The sequence below is a fragment of the Dromaius novaehollandiae genome, chromosome 11, assembly GCF_036370855.1.
Source record: "Dromaius novaehollandiae isolate bDroNov1 chromosome 11, bDroNov1.hap1, whole genome shotgun sequence".
In the NCBI taxonomy this organism is placed as follows: Eukaryota; Metazoa; Chordata; class Aves; order Casuariiformes; family Dromaiidae; genus Dromaius; species Dromaius novaehollandiae.
In genome coordinates, this window is record NC_088108.1 from 10,631,818 (window position 1) to 10,649,105 (window position 17,288).

General features: G+C 36.7%; 1 protein-coding gene across 3 annotated transcripts in view; it reads left to right on the top strand.

Moving 5' to 3' along the window:
- The window catches only part of TBC1D8B (TBC1 domain family member 8B), a 46,287-nt gene that overhangs the window by 10,800 nt on the left and 18,199 nt on the right, over positions 1 to 17,288 (top strand). For 2 of the 3 annotated variants that reach the window (XM_026123080.2, XM_026123082.2), the window contains exons 2-9: positions 808 to 918; positions 5,778 to 5,896; positions 6,428 to 6,653; positions 7,626 to 7,866; positions 9,445 to 9,652; positions 11,488 to 11,655; positions 13,595 to 13,744; positions 16,723 to 16,873. In XM_026123080.2, the coding sequence (XP_025978865.2) occupies positions 808 to 918; positions 5,778 to 5,896; positions 6,428 to 6,653; positions 7,626 to 7,866; positions 9,445 to 9,652; positions 11,488 to 11,655; positions 13,595 to 13,744; positions 16,723 to 16,873 (1,374 nt within the window). The remainder of the gene's footprint in view (positions 1 to 807; positions 919 to 5,777; positions 5,897 to 6,427; positions 6,654 to 7,625; positions 7,867 to 9,444; positions 9,653 to 11,487; positions 11,656 to 13,594; positions 13,745 to 16,722; positions 16,874 to 17,288) is intronic. The other variant, XM_064518230.1, reaches the window with a different exon arrangement.

Sequence of the window (17,288 nt, forward strand, 5' to 3'; positions counted from 1 at the left end):
AGATGTTTTTCAGTTCTTCCTGTAGAAGAAAAGCTGTGCATGATTGCTCTGGTAGCTTTGCTTCGTTTGAACTTTCCATTTGTGTGGTTGTGCTAGAAGGATGAACAGCATAGGAAATACAGGAAGGAAGCATAAAGCAAGAAATTATTGTGGCTTGTATTTTTGTTACTGTTGTAATGAGAAGAAAAAGTTTTACTTGTACATCAGGATCCAAAAGCTTATATTTTTTCTTTCTGGGTTTTTCTTCCCCTTTTAGATTCCTTGCTTCTTAGATTTGAAAGCTACTTTTAAAATAGCAGAGCTAACCTTTTTTGCTGCTGCAGAAAGAAAGATTTCTGCAGTTGAGATAAAATGCATACTCACATATTTTATCAGGAAATTTTTCACTCCTAATTATGGAGAGATGAAGTGTGTCTCATTAATAAAATTAATTTTATTAAGAGGTAAGACTTAAGAGGTAGTTCAAATACAGCTTGAGCTCATTGAAGGCTTAGAGCTATCCCATTACTTTTCAGCTTGGAATCTGCATTGTTATCACTTCCGTGGGCATCTCAAAACCTTCCTGACCCTCAGATTGTGTTTAATGGCTTTCACCAGGTCAAAATGGTATCACCTCCCCAAAAGGTCCCTCTGGGAGCACTTTTTGCTTTCTTCATTTGTGCCTCTTAGTTTCTCAGAGGTCATCTGAGAGTACGTCTTTACTCAGGTAGCATTCCTATTCGCTAAGTAAGGAGTTAGAAGGGGAGTCTGCATTTCAAAACCTTCGTTTCACTATGCTGTACACATTTTATTTTTTTAATGCAACAGGTCTTCTCGTGGGAACCCTAGATGCGGTGTTGGATTCTACATCAAAAGTGGCCCCATTTCGTATCCTGCATCAGACACCAGATTCTCAAGTTTACTGGTCCATTGCATGTGGTATGTATTACTATTTAGAAGTTAAGTGAGTTTATAAAGTGAAAAATCTTCTTTTAGTCAAGGTACAAAGGAAGGGATTAACATTTAGGTTAGGGCAATCTACTTTTATCATTATTCATTCCAATGACCTCTAAATGGTTTAAAGTTATTTGGTAATGGTATAGTGATGTTCCTGAGATTACAAACCTGAGACTGACAGCGTTATATGGTTCCAGTTTCCCAGAATATATCTATGAACTCTTCATATTACAACTTCAGATTGCCTGCTTTCTGTGGCAGTCCTTCAAGCACTGTTGAACTGTCTTGGTGCTCTCTTAGAATAACAGTGATACAACCTTTTCCTTTGTAACTTGTAAATAACCTATGTAACATGACAGAGTTCAGGATGATATGGAAAAGTTGACCCTTGGGAATACTGAGCATGCTGTGGGTAGGAATAAACAGGAGCTGCTTATCCAAATTTTTTTTTTTTTGCTACTTTATCTTTGCTTGTTAAAATAAGCCAGGGTTACAGTCATGGTAAGAGTTGAATTATCCCTCATATCTTTTTCTTTCATAGTGTTACATGCTCTTTCCCTTTCTCTTGTTGTGTTATTAAACAGTAGGAAATGGAAAAGAGAGTTGACCTTCAGAGTATCTGTTTTTTCCTAATGCGTGTTTTTGGATACTGTGCGTTTTTATTTATTTAATTTATTTATTTGTTTTTAAGTTTTGCAGCTTCACCTGAGAATAAAGTCTTGTTCCTTTATACAGGTTGCTTACCTACTGGGTCTGTCCAGAGATATGTCTATTCCAAAATTTAAGAGGAATGTTATATTCACTGCTTGCAGCATTGGTTCCCTTCCTAGGCCTGATCTTGTCTTCATGTTGAAATTAATCGATATAGTCTTACAGTCTAATACTAAATGCTACTAGTGTAAAATTAACTTATTTCTCAGAATTACTGAAAACTCTGAAAATAATTACAATTTATAAATTACATATATTTTAGATAATTTTTGCCATCTTTAATTTTTTTAATTGGTAGTGTTCTCCAAGAAACCAGATTCCATGTAGAATTCTCTGATCTCCAGGCCTTCTCTTTAGTTGCCTGTGGCAAAACCTGAGCCTTGAGCCAAAACTAAAGGTGCCATCCTGCAAACACTTACACACATGAATAATTCTACTAGTAAATGCTATGCTGTTGTCACATGGAATTTTGCTATTACCTCTTTATTATAAAATTTCATTGCTTCATCTTAAATGAAAATTATCTTTAGCTATCCTTTCTGTACAGTTAGCTACTTTCAAAATATAACTTTGTCTTTTTAGATGTTTAGTTCTGGAGTTTACACATTTCATAAGGTAACACTGATCTGCTCCTGTTCATGTTCTGCAAGGACATCTCTGGAGGGCAGTAGTCAGTGAGAGAACTGTGTATAATCATGATCTAATATAATTTGTTATGTGTTACATAAAAAGGGCAGCATTCTAAAGTTGGTAATTTGAACAGTTTGTGAGTTGGCAGTAAGTAAAATTTTAGGAGAAGTTCTGAGAAAGTAAGAACTAATGGTGACAGGTGAGCAAAAAAGATACTTTGACAAGTATGTGAGAAATAGACTCTGGGGAATTCTGATGCCATCAAGTCAGTCCCTGGGAGAATATGAAAGGTAATCCTCACCTTAGTACAGAATTTATATCAATTCTATGTTACATAAATCTGCTTTAGTACAAAAAGCTACATAATGTAATTGTACCTTGTGTTACAAAACAGCTTGTTCCTTCTGTGAAGTGGATAAATTTAAGAGACTAAGTTCTTGCTGTTACATGTGAAGGATCTGAAACAAGTGTGTTGATCACCTGTTCTGAGGCCTTTCTGCTGTCGTAGTGACAACATGCATAAATTACTTCTGATAGGCAGCTAGTGATCACTATAGATTGTTCTTGTGTGATTCTGGTTAGATTCTTATTCCTGCAGAGCTGGTGACAAACCTTAACTTGAAAGGTAAGGTTTGCCATGACAGTGCAGGGAGCCAGTGTGTTTTACGGGCTTTATGTGAGAAAACAATGCATTAGCTGTGTTTGTGGTGTTCTGAAGACTTACATCGTAGCAGTGCTGTAGCCTGGAATGCAGTTTTTTTGTATTATGATATTAAATTTATGTTTCAGGAAGTCAAATCTAGCAGAGGAAATTGGGAAAAATAATATTATCCTGACCTAGCCAAAATGTCATACTATACCTGTCTGGCAGTGTTAGCTGGGCAGCTGCTGAAATGTGTGGCTGAAAAATGTTGGCTGATTCATACTCCAGGAAACCAATTCTTGATTGTCTGAAGGAGGAGTTCTGGAGGGAGTACTGAAATTTATGCAAAATGTCCAAAGAAATTAGTGGAGGGTGGCTGATCCCAAAAAGGAAAATACTCGATTTGTGGGTTTATTCCTCAGCCAGTTCGTCCCTGGAAATTGTATACAGTATGCTTCCAAAGCGATGCAGCACATTACAGAACACATCAGTAAATACAGCAGAATGGATTTAAAAGGTGAACTAGGTGTTCGGAAGCAGGATTCAAAACTATTTCTGATAGTGTAATTTCTCCTGTTAGAAGTTTTATTTTCAGCAGTACCAGATGCAAGTTCTTGATGAAAACCTTATTATAAAAATGGCTTTTAGGTTGGCGTTTTTAATAATGACAGTGCTCCTAAATCTTTTAAATACTTATAAAAAAAATTTCACCCTCAGAGTGTCGCATCTGTGTCTCAGGTTCTTACTGTGACTCAAAGAATTGTCCTATGTGTATAGTCTGAGAAAGAGAATTAGTTTGCAATTTCATTGCTATGTTAATAACTCTTTATATCATTTTGAAGTGCCATTGCAAATTCACCATATATAGCATAGTCTAACTATTTAACCTTATTTAGAACAATTTCTGTTCGTTCCCAAGGCAACTGTAATCCTGTCAAGCCCGGTGGAAGCTGTTTAGTTAGTCTTTACAAAGTAATTTGAGAAAGAAGAAATTGTTAATGTTGTGTTCTTCTTCAGGGGTACTGATGGTGTGTAATTATACTGACAGTTTATTTGTGAACATTCCTGTGGAGGATCAAACCACCAACTAATGTGTGCTTTAGAAACCCTTCATTCAAACACAGATAAATTCTTTCCCTCCCTTTCCTTCTCCCTCTCCCCCATCATCTAATGGGTTGAAGGAAGCTGCCTATCTTTAAAGAATAGACCCAGTATTGAATTTGCTGGATCTTTATTGTTGTTTCACTTGTATCATCTCTGCTTTATTATCTGTTGCTGCTGGCATAAAGCAGAATTATCCTAACAATTCTGAAGTTGGCGTACTACACTTCACTGATTGTAAGAAGTAGCTAGTGGGTAAGACTTTTCTTTTTCATTTAAAGTAAAATGCTAATCTAAATATCTTTCTGGAAAGTTCAGATAAGTTAGGTTTTCCTTTGCTATAAAGTTCCAATGACATTCAATATACAGTAGGTGATAGCTCTCTGAAACCAAGATTAAAAACACTGTAAAGTGAATAAAGTAACAAGCCTGATTCCTCTCTAAGGATTTTAGAAACACAGTTTTTGTATTTTGGAACACTGAATTTATCTTGGCTCTATGGTTCATACATTCCTTAAGGTTATTGATGAGAGGGTGTCCAAGTTATTACTCCTCTTGCATGTATGTAAGGAAGTGGAAGAAAACATTCTTTATTCCCATTGTTGAGGTTCTGGAGGGTCCAGAAGAACACAGTACTAATTTCGGAGGTGCCAAAAGTTATTTCAAGGATCATTCAGCTTGTATGAGTCAGTGATTCTTTTTTCTGGGATTAGGAATTAGATTGGGTGTATGTGCTCCATTTGGGATGCAGCTATGCTTTAGTCCTCTAGTGAAACCTTATGACTGCATGAAAACACCGCACTGTTGGGAACTGCAATGTAAGCAGGATGTTCATTGTAGATAGAATGACATTGTTTCCTGAACTGTGGTTGCTTAAGCTTTATCACAATTAGAGAGATAATTACAATGTGTATGAGATAACACCATGAGCTAAGTTGAGCCTAAGTAAGTAGTAATTGATTAAGTTGTTTGCTGTAGGCAGCATAAATGGTTGTTTCATGTATCCAAAGAGAAATTACAGTGATGTATGCTTTACATCATTACATTTGTTAGAATGTGTTTTTGCATGGTATATCTGTTTTGGAATCCTCCTGCAGGAACTGATGGCCCGGTGATTACAGATGAGGATATCAGAGGCCCGGATCTAATTTTCTTAGGAATTTGATCATATATTTGCCACCTTTCAGGGGAGTGCCCTGCTCATTAGACTTGGCATGTTCTATAGAGATGCTCTGCTCTCTGTGTTGGAGAGGTACTGCTGTGCTGAGAGAGCTGCACTGTTACTTCAGATAGGGAGAAGAGAAATCCACTGTTCTCTCAGTCTGAGTTTTGAATGCTCCTATAGGGACTGTATAAATCTGGCATTCCTGCAAGGTAGCCATCCTGAGCACCTTTACTCAATTGAAGGCCTTGGAGAAGGTAGACGGAGAGATCCAATTTGTCAGTCCAAGTCAGAGTACTGCGATAAGTCACACAGGACTGACAAAGCTGAGATGCTTCAGGATGTATAGAGCAGAAATATAGCTGCATAAAGAGCTTGAGAGATGAAATATGGCAGTGTACATTTTTAATATACACAGGAGTTGGACAATAAATTTGAGACCTGTGATTTGAACTTTTGTATCTAAATTAGTTTGTGAACCTCGAACTCACTGAGTTGTCTCTTGATTAATTTGAGTCCCATTTAACAGTTTTTTAGTTAAGTGATTAAAATCCATTTTAATTTTAAGTATTATTAACTTGCTCTTTCAAACAGGAGCCAGCAGAGAAGAAATAACAGAACACTGGGACTGGTTAGAACACAATGTTATGAAGACTTTATCTGTATTTGATTCAAATGAAGATATCACGAGCTTTGTCCAGGGAAAGATAAGAGTAAGTAACAGGCATAATTGAAAGAGGCTAAATTTGTTTTTCCTTTAAATGTGCACTAATAATATGTCCTCTTTAGAATATCAAAGGACAGCACTGTCCAGATGACTTCAGATAGTGGTTTAAAACTGAAGATGATAAATTATTTCACAATATATGTTGATAATGCCTAGGAGATATATAAGGGTTTTTGTGAAGGTGTAACTGTTCATTTTATATATACTAAACATTTATGAATTCTTGTGGTAAAGTGAGGAAAATACTCTTGTTTTCAGATGAGAAACCTGAGGATGTGTGTCTTGCTGAAGGTTATATGGGAGACCTAGTGGGGAGTGATTGTGGTTGTGGTTTTGTGGGAGACCTAGAAATAGCATATTTTATTTGTGACTGTTCTGTGTTTTGATCATCAGACTACTCTTCCTGTTTGAAAACTTACCTTATTAGGAGAATGTTGTGTTGTGCGTATGCATCTGCACATATGACACCTACCCACAAGGACATATATATATTAAGTAACTGGTTCTTTTGTTTTAGGGTTTGATTGCTGAAGAGGGAAAAGGTTCCTTTGTAAAAGAAGAAGATCCTGAGAAGTTTCGTGAGGGTCTTATGAAATTTGAAAAGTGTTTTGGATTACCTGAGCAAGAGAAGTTGGTTACCTATTACTCATGCAGTTACTGGAGGGGCAGAGTGCCTTGTCAAGGATGGCTTTATCTTAGTACCAACTTTCTTAGCTTTTACTCATTTTTGTTGGGAGCAGAAAGTAAGTAAGCCCTGATGCAAGCCTAGTCCCTTAACGTTTTATTATGTATCTTTCAGATTTGACAGAATTCTTCCTATGTCCTAAGTGAGTTATTCCACCATATGAGCAGATTTGAACACAGAGGAGGGGAAAAAAAAAGCAAACCAAAAATACTCTATGGGAATAAATACATTTGGAAAACTTACAACACAGTGTCTGTTAGCTTTTCCCCCCTATATAAGCTTCATAGAGAAGGCAGAGCTGTTGCAGTTGACTGTAAATAAGTCTTCATTCGTAGTTCATGCTGCAGATGAAATCATTCTGCAAAGATTACAGTTATTTCTTCACACACAGAGACTTGCTTGATTTTTCTATGGTTGTACTACATACCGGTGATATTGGCACCTTTTTTTTCCATGTGACATTAGTTTGAACTGCCCAAACAAATGTATATAATAATGTGAGCAATAACTGTATATAACTAAAAACTAGAAAACATTAAGAAAGTAGGATACTTTCTAAGCAGATACATGTAACTACTTCTCATTCATAATGACTAAGAAGCATGGTTCCTCTAAATATGCAATAAACGATCAATTTACTTTAAGAAGGTCTATTGGTTAACTGTTAAAACAGGATAGCTTCCATGATGCTATTTGTTTGCAGTTTGCAGTTTCACATTAGAGCAAAGAATAGATCATGTAAGAGTGTAAGAAGATGTAAGAAAATAGATGTTATTTTCATACATGGTGTGTCTTTGATGTATTTCTTTCTATAAATTTCTAGCTAGTAGAATTATTTCATAGGAATTGTGAAGAGAGTCTTTGCTTTTTGTGCTTGTGGATTTGTAGCCCTTTCCAAATCGGTTATGATTTAACTGTACTGCTTATTTACATTTTATTTAATTCTGTTGTCTACTGCTTTTCTTTGCCTAATATGAAGGTAAGCAGCTAAAGAGAAGTTACTTACATCTGCTTATATTCATATTTTCAGTAAAACTCATTATCTCCTGGGATGAAATATCAAAACTTGAGAAGACTTCCAATGTGATACTGACAGAGAGCATTCGTGTGTGTTCCCGTGGGGAAGATCACTACTTTTCCATGTTCTTGCACATTAATGAAACGTTCCTTCTCATGGAGCAGCTGGCAAACTATGCTGTTAGGAGGCTTTTTGACAAAGAGACATTTGAAAATGACCTAGTCCTTCATGACCCTCTGCAGATCACCAAGAGGTAATGTATCATTTGTAGTCTGGCTGCTCTGTGCTCAGTATGTTTTTGGACAGGGGAAGAGAGTCCTTGTCCCAAGGAGATAGGCAAATACCTACAAAGCTGGTATTCTCTTAAACACGTCTTTTTTAAATTTGGGATCAAAACAATATGAGACATTATAATTTGTTGTTACTTTGTAGTATCAGAAGTCTATATGAAGGCAGGAATGGATCAAACCTTCAGCACTAGGTTTCAGCTTAGGGAGTATAGTAGCTTGTATTTTTAAAAGGTATTTTAGCAGCAGTTAGGTGTAGAAAATCAAGAATGGAGCTGCGGTCTTTCCGAAGAGAGACCTGATGATGAGAATAAATAATTTAATACATGTGTGTAGATAATAACTGTGGGATTTTTCCAGCACTGGAGATCACTGATAAAATCACTGAGTTGCAGATCGGTGCATGGCTTTCTTTAATTGTGGAAGTATTTTGGGCAGTGTAAAAGATGTGTTTGTAAAAAAACCTGTTGGTTAGAGTCCTCCCTTCTCAGTCAGTGTGTGGTTATTCCTTGTGATTAATATATGGTTCCTCTTGAACTCTGTTTTCTGTTGAGGAAAATGTTGCCTTTTCCTCAGGGAGCTGTCCAAATTCTCACGTAAATTTTCAGGTTTTGATCTGTCGACCTATGGGCTACAGCTAGTTACTGTGAAAAGTAACCAAGAGAAGCAAGTCTATTGTCAGGTAATTTAAATTCACAGAAAGGGGGCTACCCATGTGTTCGAAGCATGTTATCTATCTGCAAATTAGAAAAGATGATAATACATTTTTGTAACACATTTCAATATTAATCTGATTTTTTTCTGCTAACTTTATTTTATTAGTTCTTAGTTAAAGACCCTTGCACCCGCAATTTAAAAAAAAATGATTTTTAATTGTTGAGTACACTGATAATTAAACTTGTTTTAGGCTATATTTCCTGGGTGATTGATACTTCAGTCTGGTAGCGATGCTGGAGATGGATGTTACTCTACTGCCAAAACATTGTTTCTGGTTGCAGTTATCTGTGAAGAATTGTCCCATGGCAGATGTTTCCAACATGTGCTGCATTTCTAGCTAATTAACCCTCTGTCAAGCCAAAACTTGTTTTAGGTTTAAGTGGATTATTCTGATGGGTTGGGAAGCAGAGCAGATTGGGCTATTAGTACTTTTTTTCGCTACTACCTGTAGGCCCTGGTTCAGTGAAGTGCTTCAATCTGTATTTAAGCTGAATGTCTCAAAAATGATCTTTAAGTTAATGAGGTTAAGCGTATTGTAAACGAGACATCTACTTAAGAACGTGCTTAAATCTGTTAATATTTAGTGAAGCGCTTAACTGTTTTGTTAAGTGGGTGTATATAGATCTGGTCCTGCGCTCTGTTGCCTGTTAGAGCAAAAGGTTGAACTTGTGACACCTGTCTAGATCAACCCCGCAATTTATGAGAGAGTGTGATGTAGTACTTGTTTAAACTAGACTTGTCCCAAGGCATTTAGACTTTCATATAAGTAAAGAGATTTTAAACTTCTTTTGTTTTCCTCTTCTCTCTCCTCCCTCTTTTTAATCTAGAGGCCTGGAGAGCCGTGCCCACAGTGAGCAGTTTAGTGCATTCTTCAGGCTACCCAAAGAAGAGACTTTGAAGGAAGTTCATGAGTGCTTCTTATGGGTTCCTTTCAGTCATTTCAACACTCATGGGAAAATGTGCATTTCAGAAAACTACATCTGCTTTGCCAGCCAGGATGGCAGTTTGTGCAGTGTTATCATTCCATTAAGAGAGGTAATGCAAACTACAATCAAAGCTAGTTATACTGAGAGTTTTGCATTTGTGTAGTTTAATGCGAGGGTAGTAATTAATTTTTCTCAGTACAGATTTTCATTAGAATCTGCTTAATTTACTTGATGTCGTACATTTCCCCTTTCCTGGATACTGCATTTAGGAATCCTGTGGCTTATAGAACTGCTTTCATGTTTCAGCTTTTTTCCCTATATCCTCTTTGCCTTTTCTGTCTATTTTGATTTTTATAGCTAGGTACAGAATCCCAATTTTTACTACCTTTTTTTTTTTTTTTTTTTAATAGCTTATGCTTAATTCTTGAGGTTGAGTTAATGAGAGATTCTTATGCTAAAAAGTAAAGAATTGGAGAGAGTAGAGGATGCTGAAGACTGGTAATTGGTCTGCCATCTTTCTCCATAGCTCATTAGCTCAAGTCTTCTCTTTTCAGTAGTTGAGCAGTGCTGTCTGTTTAAAGGTCTATAGGGAAATCCATTGAGAGTCTTAAATGGACAAATATCAATGCCATTACAGCCGACATTCTCAACAGATAGAACAAGGACCATAAAGTAAATGACACAGCATTCATTCGTAGTTCTGCAGGGTACTATAGCTAGACTGTGGAATAACTTTTAGAAAAGAAAACCTTTTCTGTCCATGTCTTGACTACATGTGATCTGTGGACATTGCCGTATTTCGGTTTGTCAACGTTACAGGTTTTTCAGCAGCACCCCGACGTGTTTTAAAATAGCCTAGAAATAACCAGGTTCTGTAATTGCTCTATATACTGTCTGTGCATACTGCCTGATGTAAAAGATACCTGACATAGTGGGGTGAATTCTCACTTGGCATGTTTTATTGTTCCATGTCAATGTAGTTATAGCAGGTAACTCTGACCCAAAATTTGTTCTTCTTTGTGTTGTCTTAAATGAATTATTTATTTGAACAGAATTTTTGGAAATATTGTTTACCATTTCAGATTAATTTCTGATGTAACTCAGTTAATTTCAGCAATACATTTGACATTCCCCATCCAGCCAATGCAGTTTATTTGATTGTGTATTTGTAGTACTGCAAGCAACAGTGACTTCCATAAACTGTGATAAACTAGAAGATACTGTGTTAAATGAATTGACTCTAAATTCTCCCTTGGGGATTGTCAAGGCATCGCTATTTATTCTACAGTGCTGCAGACTTATTTCACTTCAGTAGCCTTTCACTCTTTGCCTATAGTGATGTAAAAGCATCAGCAAAGGCAGTCGGTCTAGCTATTCACGACTGTCTTATGAATTTATTTCCCCAAAAGTACTTACATTAATAAAGTGTATTAACTACTCTAATCTGTAACTGTTCCATCATGACAATTAAAATCAGTTCCAGCTGTCATGTGTTATGACAGCTATCTTTGAAAGGGTGTTCTCAGTGGAAATTCATTCCTGTGAAACCTGCTTCACTTGGTTACCTGCAAGAGCCATGTGTTGTCTGTTCTTGTACGGTAAGAAAAAAAGTAACAGCTTCAGCAGGGAGGAGGAGGTAAGATTTTTCAAAGAAGCTCAGCACTTAAAGCTAGGAACACCTTTTCAAAGATAGTTGGCACGCTGAATGCTAATCTGTTGAAAATCTATCCCATAATATTTATTACCTTGTGCTAAAATAGCTGCAGATCACAGTGCTTGAAAGCGGCGCGTTTTAAGTCACCTGCATTATTAATTCTGCTTGTGTTATGCTTTATAGCACTGTTTCACGCACACATATATTTCTAACCGTTTTTCTCTTTTGGAAGCAAGCAGATAACATTTGTTGAGATGAGTTGCCTAACTTACATATCCTTGCTTCCCTAGGTTGTAGGAGTGGATAAGGCAGATCCAGCCAATAGGGGAGTCAGCATTAGTACCAAAGGAAAAACAGCTTTTCGTTTCACTGAGGTTAGAGATTTTGAACAGCTTGTGGCAAAGCTCAGGATCAAATGTGGTGCAACTTCAAGTCCACAACGCATCGTAAATACAGAGGTAACTGCCTAGCTAATGCTAATTTCTTATTACCTATTTATAGGAAGAAGGTTATCTAGTCTTACTAAGAGTTTATGTATCGTTTTCAACATTTTGCCATGTAATGCGATGTGTTTATAGTTAAAGCTTGAATCTAGCTGAAAGATGAGCAAAAATATCTGCTTCACCTCTAGATTTCAGGTTGTCTGAATTCAAATTCAGACAATCTTCTTTAAAATCATGTTCTCATCTCTTACCTTCAGATCCTTCACATTTAAAACAAAGCCCACCAATCTGGTGTGAAATCATGCATAGCTGTATCAGTTTTTGCCAGCTGATTATCTGGCTCAGGAAGTTGATAGAATGATTGTAAGGTGGTTGCTAGATGTGAAGAAATCTGTATACGCATGAGACAAGAAAGCAAGTGACAAAACATTGTGTGTCTCTCCTGAAGAGTTCCCCTTATTTGGAACCATGTTCCTTACTGAAGTCAGTGGGACTTTTACCTTGACATGCAAGTTCACAAAAACCTTTCATCTGTAACATGTTGCTCGGTCAGATGCAAGATAGACTGTAGGCTGCTAGGCTTTAGCTACCTTGGCATACCTTAGTTTTGAGTGACAGGACTTTACTGTAGGATAAATCTGTGGTAGCTTAACCCAGTATGCGTTGGAAAATGCCAGGTAAATCTGCCCTAGCACTGACAGTGGAAATTTTCAGTGTTTGACCCCTGTATATCCTTACTTATTAAAAAGTACAATTTGCATGTTTATACCTATGAATATTCATGTTTATGTTGTGATGGCGGATACCAAGAATCACTAGAGATGTCACTTCTCTCTTTCCAGCAAGGCACATTTATATGTTTGAGGGCCATGGCTCAGAATTAAATGGATACTTGCAGTTAACCCAAAGATTGGCTGTCCCTTGCTAACCTAATACCTGAATGTGCAGCAGATGTATAAAGTTGAGTGCCTGAGAAGCTGGAGATCCATGTGAGCCCCTCCTTTTGGGAGGAGGTCAGGAGAGCTCAGAAGAATGAAGTAGAATCAGTTGGCATAGCCTCTAAAATGACATTTGTAATAGTGGAGAAGCATGCAGATGCTTTGGGTAGAAACTAATCAGTGTATCAGCAAAATCTCTGCCTTGAAACTTCAATTCTGAAGGGTTAAAAGGCACAAATGAGCAATAAGAGCAAAATAGTTTGATAGCAGCAGAAATGCTAAGCTGATAAGGGTACAGCACAGTCCTGGGAGACCTGAGTGTTAAGGTCTGTTGCTCAAGGCCAGTCAGCTTTAGACTGCCCTTGCTTGGTTTATATCTGTATTATTTTGATAAACCCTGCTAAGTGTGTAGCTCTGTTTTTAAGGTGTGGAAAAATAAATGACTATGCCCATATAAAAGGGAATGTAGTGACCAATAACGCTACTGTGAATGCATCATGTTTCAGGTTCCTTCACTATATTTTCCATCATGTTTTGAAAAGCCATTCAGATTCTAACACTGGTTTTGAAATGCCATCAAGCGTTTCTGTATAGTTCTGTATATGGCTCCATTTAAATTAATGTTTTTCTTTCAAATTAAGTGGTGACTGATTGATCAGGCCTCCGTATCTATAATAATTCTCATCCTTATGAATAGTTGTCCTTTCATAATATGAATGTGTTTGGCTGTAGAGGTGGATTTTTCAAGTGCTGTCTCCTGAAAATTTGTCTGTGCAGGTCATGAACTACCATGTTTTTTCATTTGTTTGAAGTCTGTTCATGCAAATACGTATTTCATGTAAGTTTAAACTTCAGTGCTGTATGTGGTGTGTGTAACTTAAAAGCATCGTAAGAAATGGTGGTCTAGAAGTGAAACAGCATCTGGTATCCGTTCTCTTTGTCGTGGGACTTCTTGGCATTTATGACCACCATTATTAATATCTTTTTTTTTTTTTTTTTTTTCTAATTCTTCTAAGGTTGCAGCTAGTTCTGACTCTGACAGTCCAATGGATTTTGATGAGGGACGGTCAAAGATTGGTCAGAGGGATAACAGCAAAACTGTTGGTACAGAAGCCCTGATGACAGTCTACCATCCTCAGGATGCTGAGAATTTAGACTCTAAAATGGTAAGGGATAAACTGACCAACAGCTTTTGGAATCTAATTGGAAAGGACTGAAGTATATTCAAAAAGTATTCCAGCAAGGCTGCTGATTTCCTCTGGAGCTTTGCCAGTCTTCTTTCATCTGCATATTCCGTATTTGAGTCCATAGGGTGCTTCTTCCTGGCTTCAGTCGATTTTCTGCTCATCTTGTTCAATAATGATATGCCTTATCTTCATGGAGCAAATTCCTACTGCTCTTCCACTCCCTCAGAGGGAGGTGACTGTTTGTTTTGTGATAGTGAACATGTTTTGTATTGGTCTGAATTACCAAGATACAAAGTCACTACAAACTCTTTGGGAGCAAGGAGAATGTTATCAGGCAGTTGACTTCATTTCTTTTGTTCCTTCATTCTTGACTTCTGTCTACCAAAGTCATGCTCTAGATAATTTTTTTTAATTCTGTTTGCAGTCTGGCATATTATTTTTGCTTCTCCACATTGTGTACAAGAGGGCAGAAAGGTTTTATTTTAAAATTAATCTTTAAGCAAAATTGGGTATAATCAGATATAGAATTTCTGATATTAAAAATATCAGAAAATAAACCCACTTTCTTTGTGCAGGAATGAGAGGAATCTGGATTTTTCAGTCCTGCTTCTTACAGCATGTTGAAAAAAATTGAGCGAAATCTACTTTTTCTTTTTGCAGATTACCTTTAACTGCTTAAACAGTGTTAAGTCTTACAGCTGTATATATAGAAAATGTAGCAGTACTGTTCACCCTTTCTCAGACCTGGAGCCTCTCATGGTTTGGGACCTCTGGTCATCAGTTCCTCTGCTTCAGAGAAACTTAGTTGTTTTTTAGGTGCATAATCAATAGTTTATCAGTAGTCTTGTACCTTACAAAGGATCTATTTCACTACTTCTATTCTCTCCACTTTCTTCTAGTCCTCAGGCAAAATTCTTGTAACTTCAATTTTGCTTGAATTAAGGGATTTTTGCCAGTTTTCACTCTGGGAAGCAGGTTTTACAAACAATATAGTCTTGTATTTTGACAGAAATTGCTAGCTTGTAAAATGTTCTTTCTCACTGATAAATATTTGATTAAATGTAAAACCCATATATGCATAAGTATTTTCACCTAGTAGTTCCCCTCAATCTGACTAGACCTCCTTCTCCTGCATGTTTTTCTGATTGTTGAGTCTATCCTAGTTCTATTTGGAGCTCATGTAAATAAACTGAGGAAAGACTGAGAAGCTGCGGCAGGATAATGACAGTGATGTCATGCTATCCCTGTGTTTGTTTTCCACCATTTGTACCCGCTCTGTTCCGAATCTGTCAAATTAATATAATGCACCAAATCATGATGAATCAGAAAAGCAGAGCAACCTGCTTTGACTGAGTGTCTGTGGGATCTTGTTTCATCTCTGTCAGAGTTAGTATATGTTTGTTGCTGTTACCAAAGAACAGTTCATAGACATGTTGAAAGCAAAGTATGTTAATTTATCTGGGTGATTAAGCAGGTGTCTGTGACAGTGTGAGTTGACTTTGCAGATAGTCACTTGTTTAATTACATTGCACCATCATGGCCAAATACTTTTTCTCATGTTTTTTTGTTAAAGCTCTCAAATTAGCACAGAGAAAATTGCTGTTGCAGATAAGCAGCCTCAACCTTCTCTTTTTCCTATTTTTCCTGGTTCTCTTTTCTACTACTTTCATTCAATTTCATCTTTTTTCCTTCTTCCCTTGATTTACTCTTTGTCAAGAAAAACTTATTATTTACACACACACACACACGTGTATATATATGTATGCACACATCCGTATCCATGTGTGTATATATTTGTGTATATACTTACATTATTTATATATTTGCATGTGTGTGTATGTATTTACACACACACACACACACACACACACAGACACACACAGACACACACACACACACACACACACACGCACAGAATACCTGGCAAAGAATCTTACAAGTGGAAGTTAAATTTTACATTTAGGTTTTTGCCACAGGAATTATAATAAATGTTGAATTTTCTTATCCATTATAGTAGTAATGTGTTTTGGAATGCAACAGGAGAACTTCGGGGGCAGAATTTGTCTGTGCACTTGCAAGTTAGCTGTCTTACTACCTTCTTGCTGTTAATTCACTCCTTTTAAACCCCTAGCACTTCGTGGTCCTTTGATAATTATGTATTTTTTTATCAATGTGGTGTCAAAGCTGCAAATGGATCAATCTAAGGTAACAAACAGCTGTCTACCCATTGATTTTTAAAAAATCAGTTTAGCAGAATAAGAAATACTCTAAAACACATAGATGATGATGACTTCATTTAAAATGAAAATCTAGCTTGCATACAGTTATTGCCCTTTTCTGATTGGTATCAGTCTAGAGTAGGGAGCAAGGAAAAGGTCTGTAAACTTACGAATGGCTTGAAAAAGCTGAAAGTCAGTGATTTGCTGTTTCAATACAAGAACTAGGGGGCTCAAATGACATTGGAAAGTGGTAGGTTTATTTGAACTGGGAAAGCAATTTGCAGAGAAAAAACTGCTGAGGGCTGTTATATTTAGAACGATTGCCTCTGCTCAGCAAGTTCTTGAGCTTGAATTTGCTAGAGGATGGAGGAGTATTTAGTAGATGTTTGCTTGACTTTGCTCTACTTTGGCACTTACTATTGGTTTCTGTCAGATAGGATACTGGATAGATTTACCTTTTGTCTGATCTGGTATAGATGTTCTCATAATTATGTTCTTAAAAGAATAATAGGTCATGTGAGAGAATGCATTGGGGTAACTGTACAGAAAACTTATTTTATAAGCAGGTTAGATTTTGCTCTGATTTGCACCAATCTTATTTTCAGATACCAATATTGATACCACAGCTGCTGTTTCCAGTTTATATGAATGTTATGTAGAGCAAATTTCTCTCTGTCCTCTGAAATATGAGAAAATCTTCCAGTATACTTACTAGTCTTTTGTTTTACCTGTTCATAGTTGAAAGAAAAAATGAAAGAACAGTCCTGGAACATCCTCTTTGTTGAACGTGGACATGGTGTCAGTATGTTTCGGACAAAGAAGACTCGAGACCTAGTTGTAAGAGGGATTCCAGAGACTTTAAGAGGAGAGCTCTGGCTGCTCTTCTCAGGTATTGCATAACAAGTATAATTCGTTCATTTTGTAGACTCTTGCTATATGAATATTCTAGATACTGACTGAACAGATTCTGTCCAAAAAATGCCCTTACCTGCAGTAAATCATCTGGATCTTTCTAAAGAAAAACACTTCAAAATAACAGATAAAATTATACTGTTCTGCACTGATTCAAACTAAACCTGAATCTGTGTTTTTAACCACACACTCAGGTGAAAAATAGTGATGAGGCTTCATGTTGTATTCTGTAAATTCAAAGGGACAGTCAGTTTCAGCAAAGCCTCTTTAACTTGCTTAAAAGAAAAACGTATTTGTGGGACTGTTTTTAATTGCTTTGATTTAAGCTTTCGGAGAGGGTAGCATTCCCAGACAAATAGTGTTTTTCTTGCAGAAAATTTGGCTCCAACATT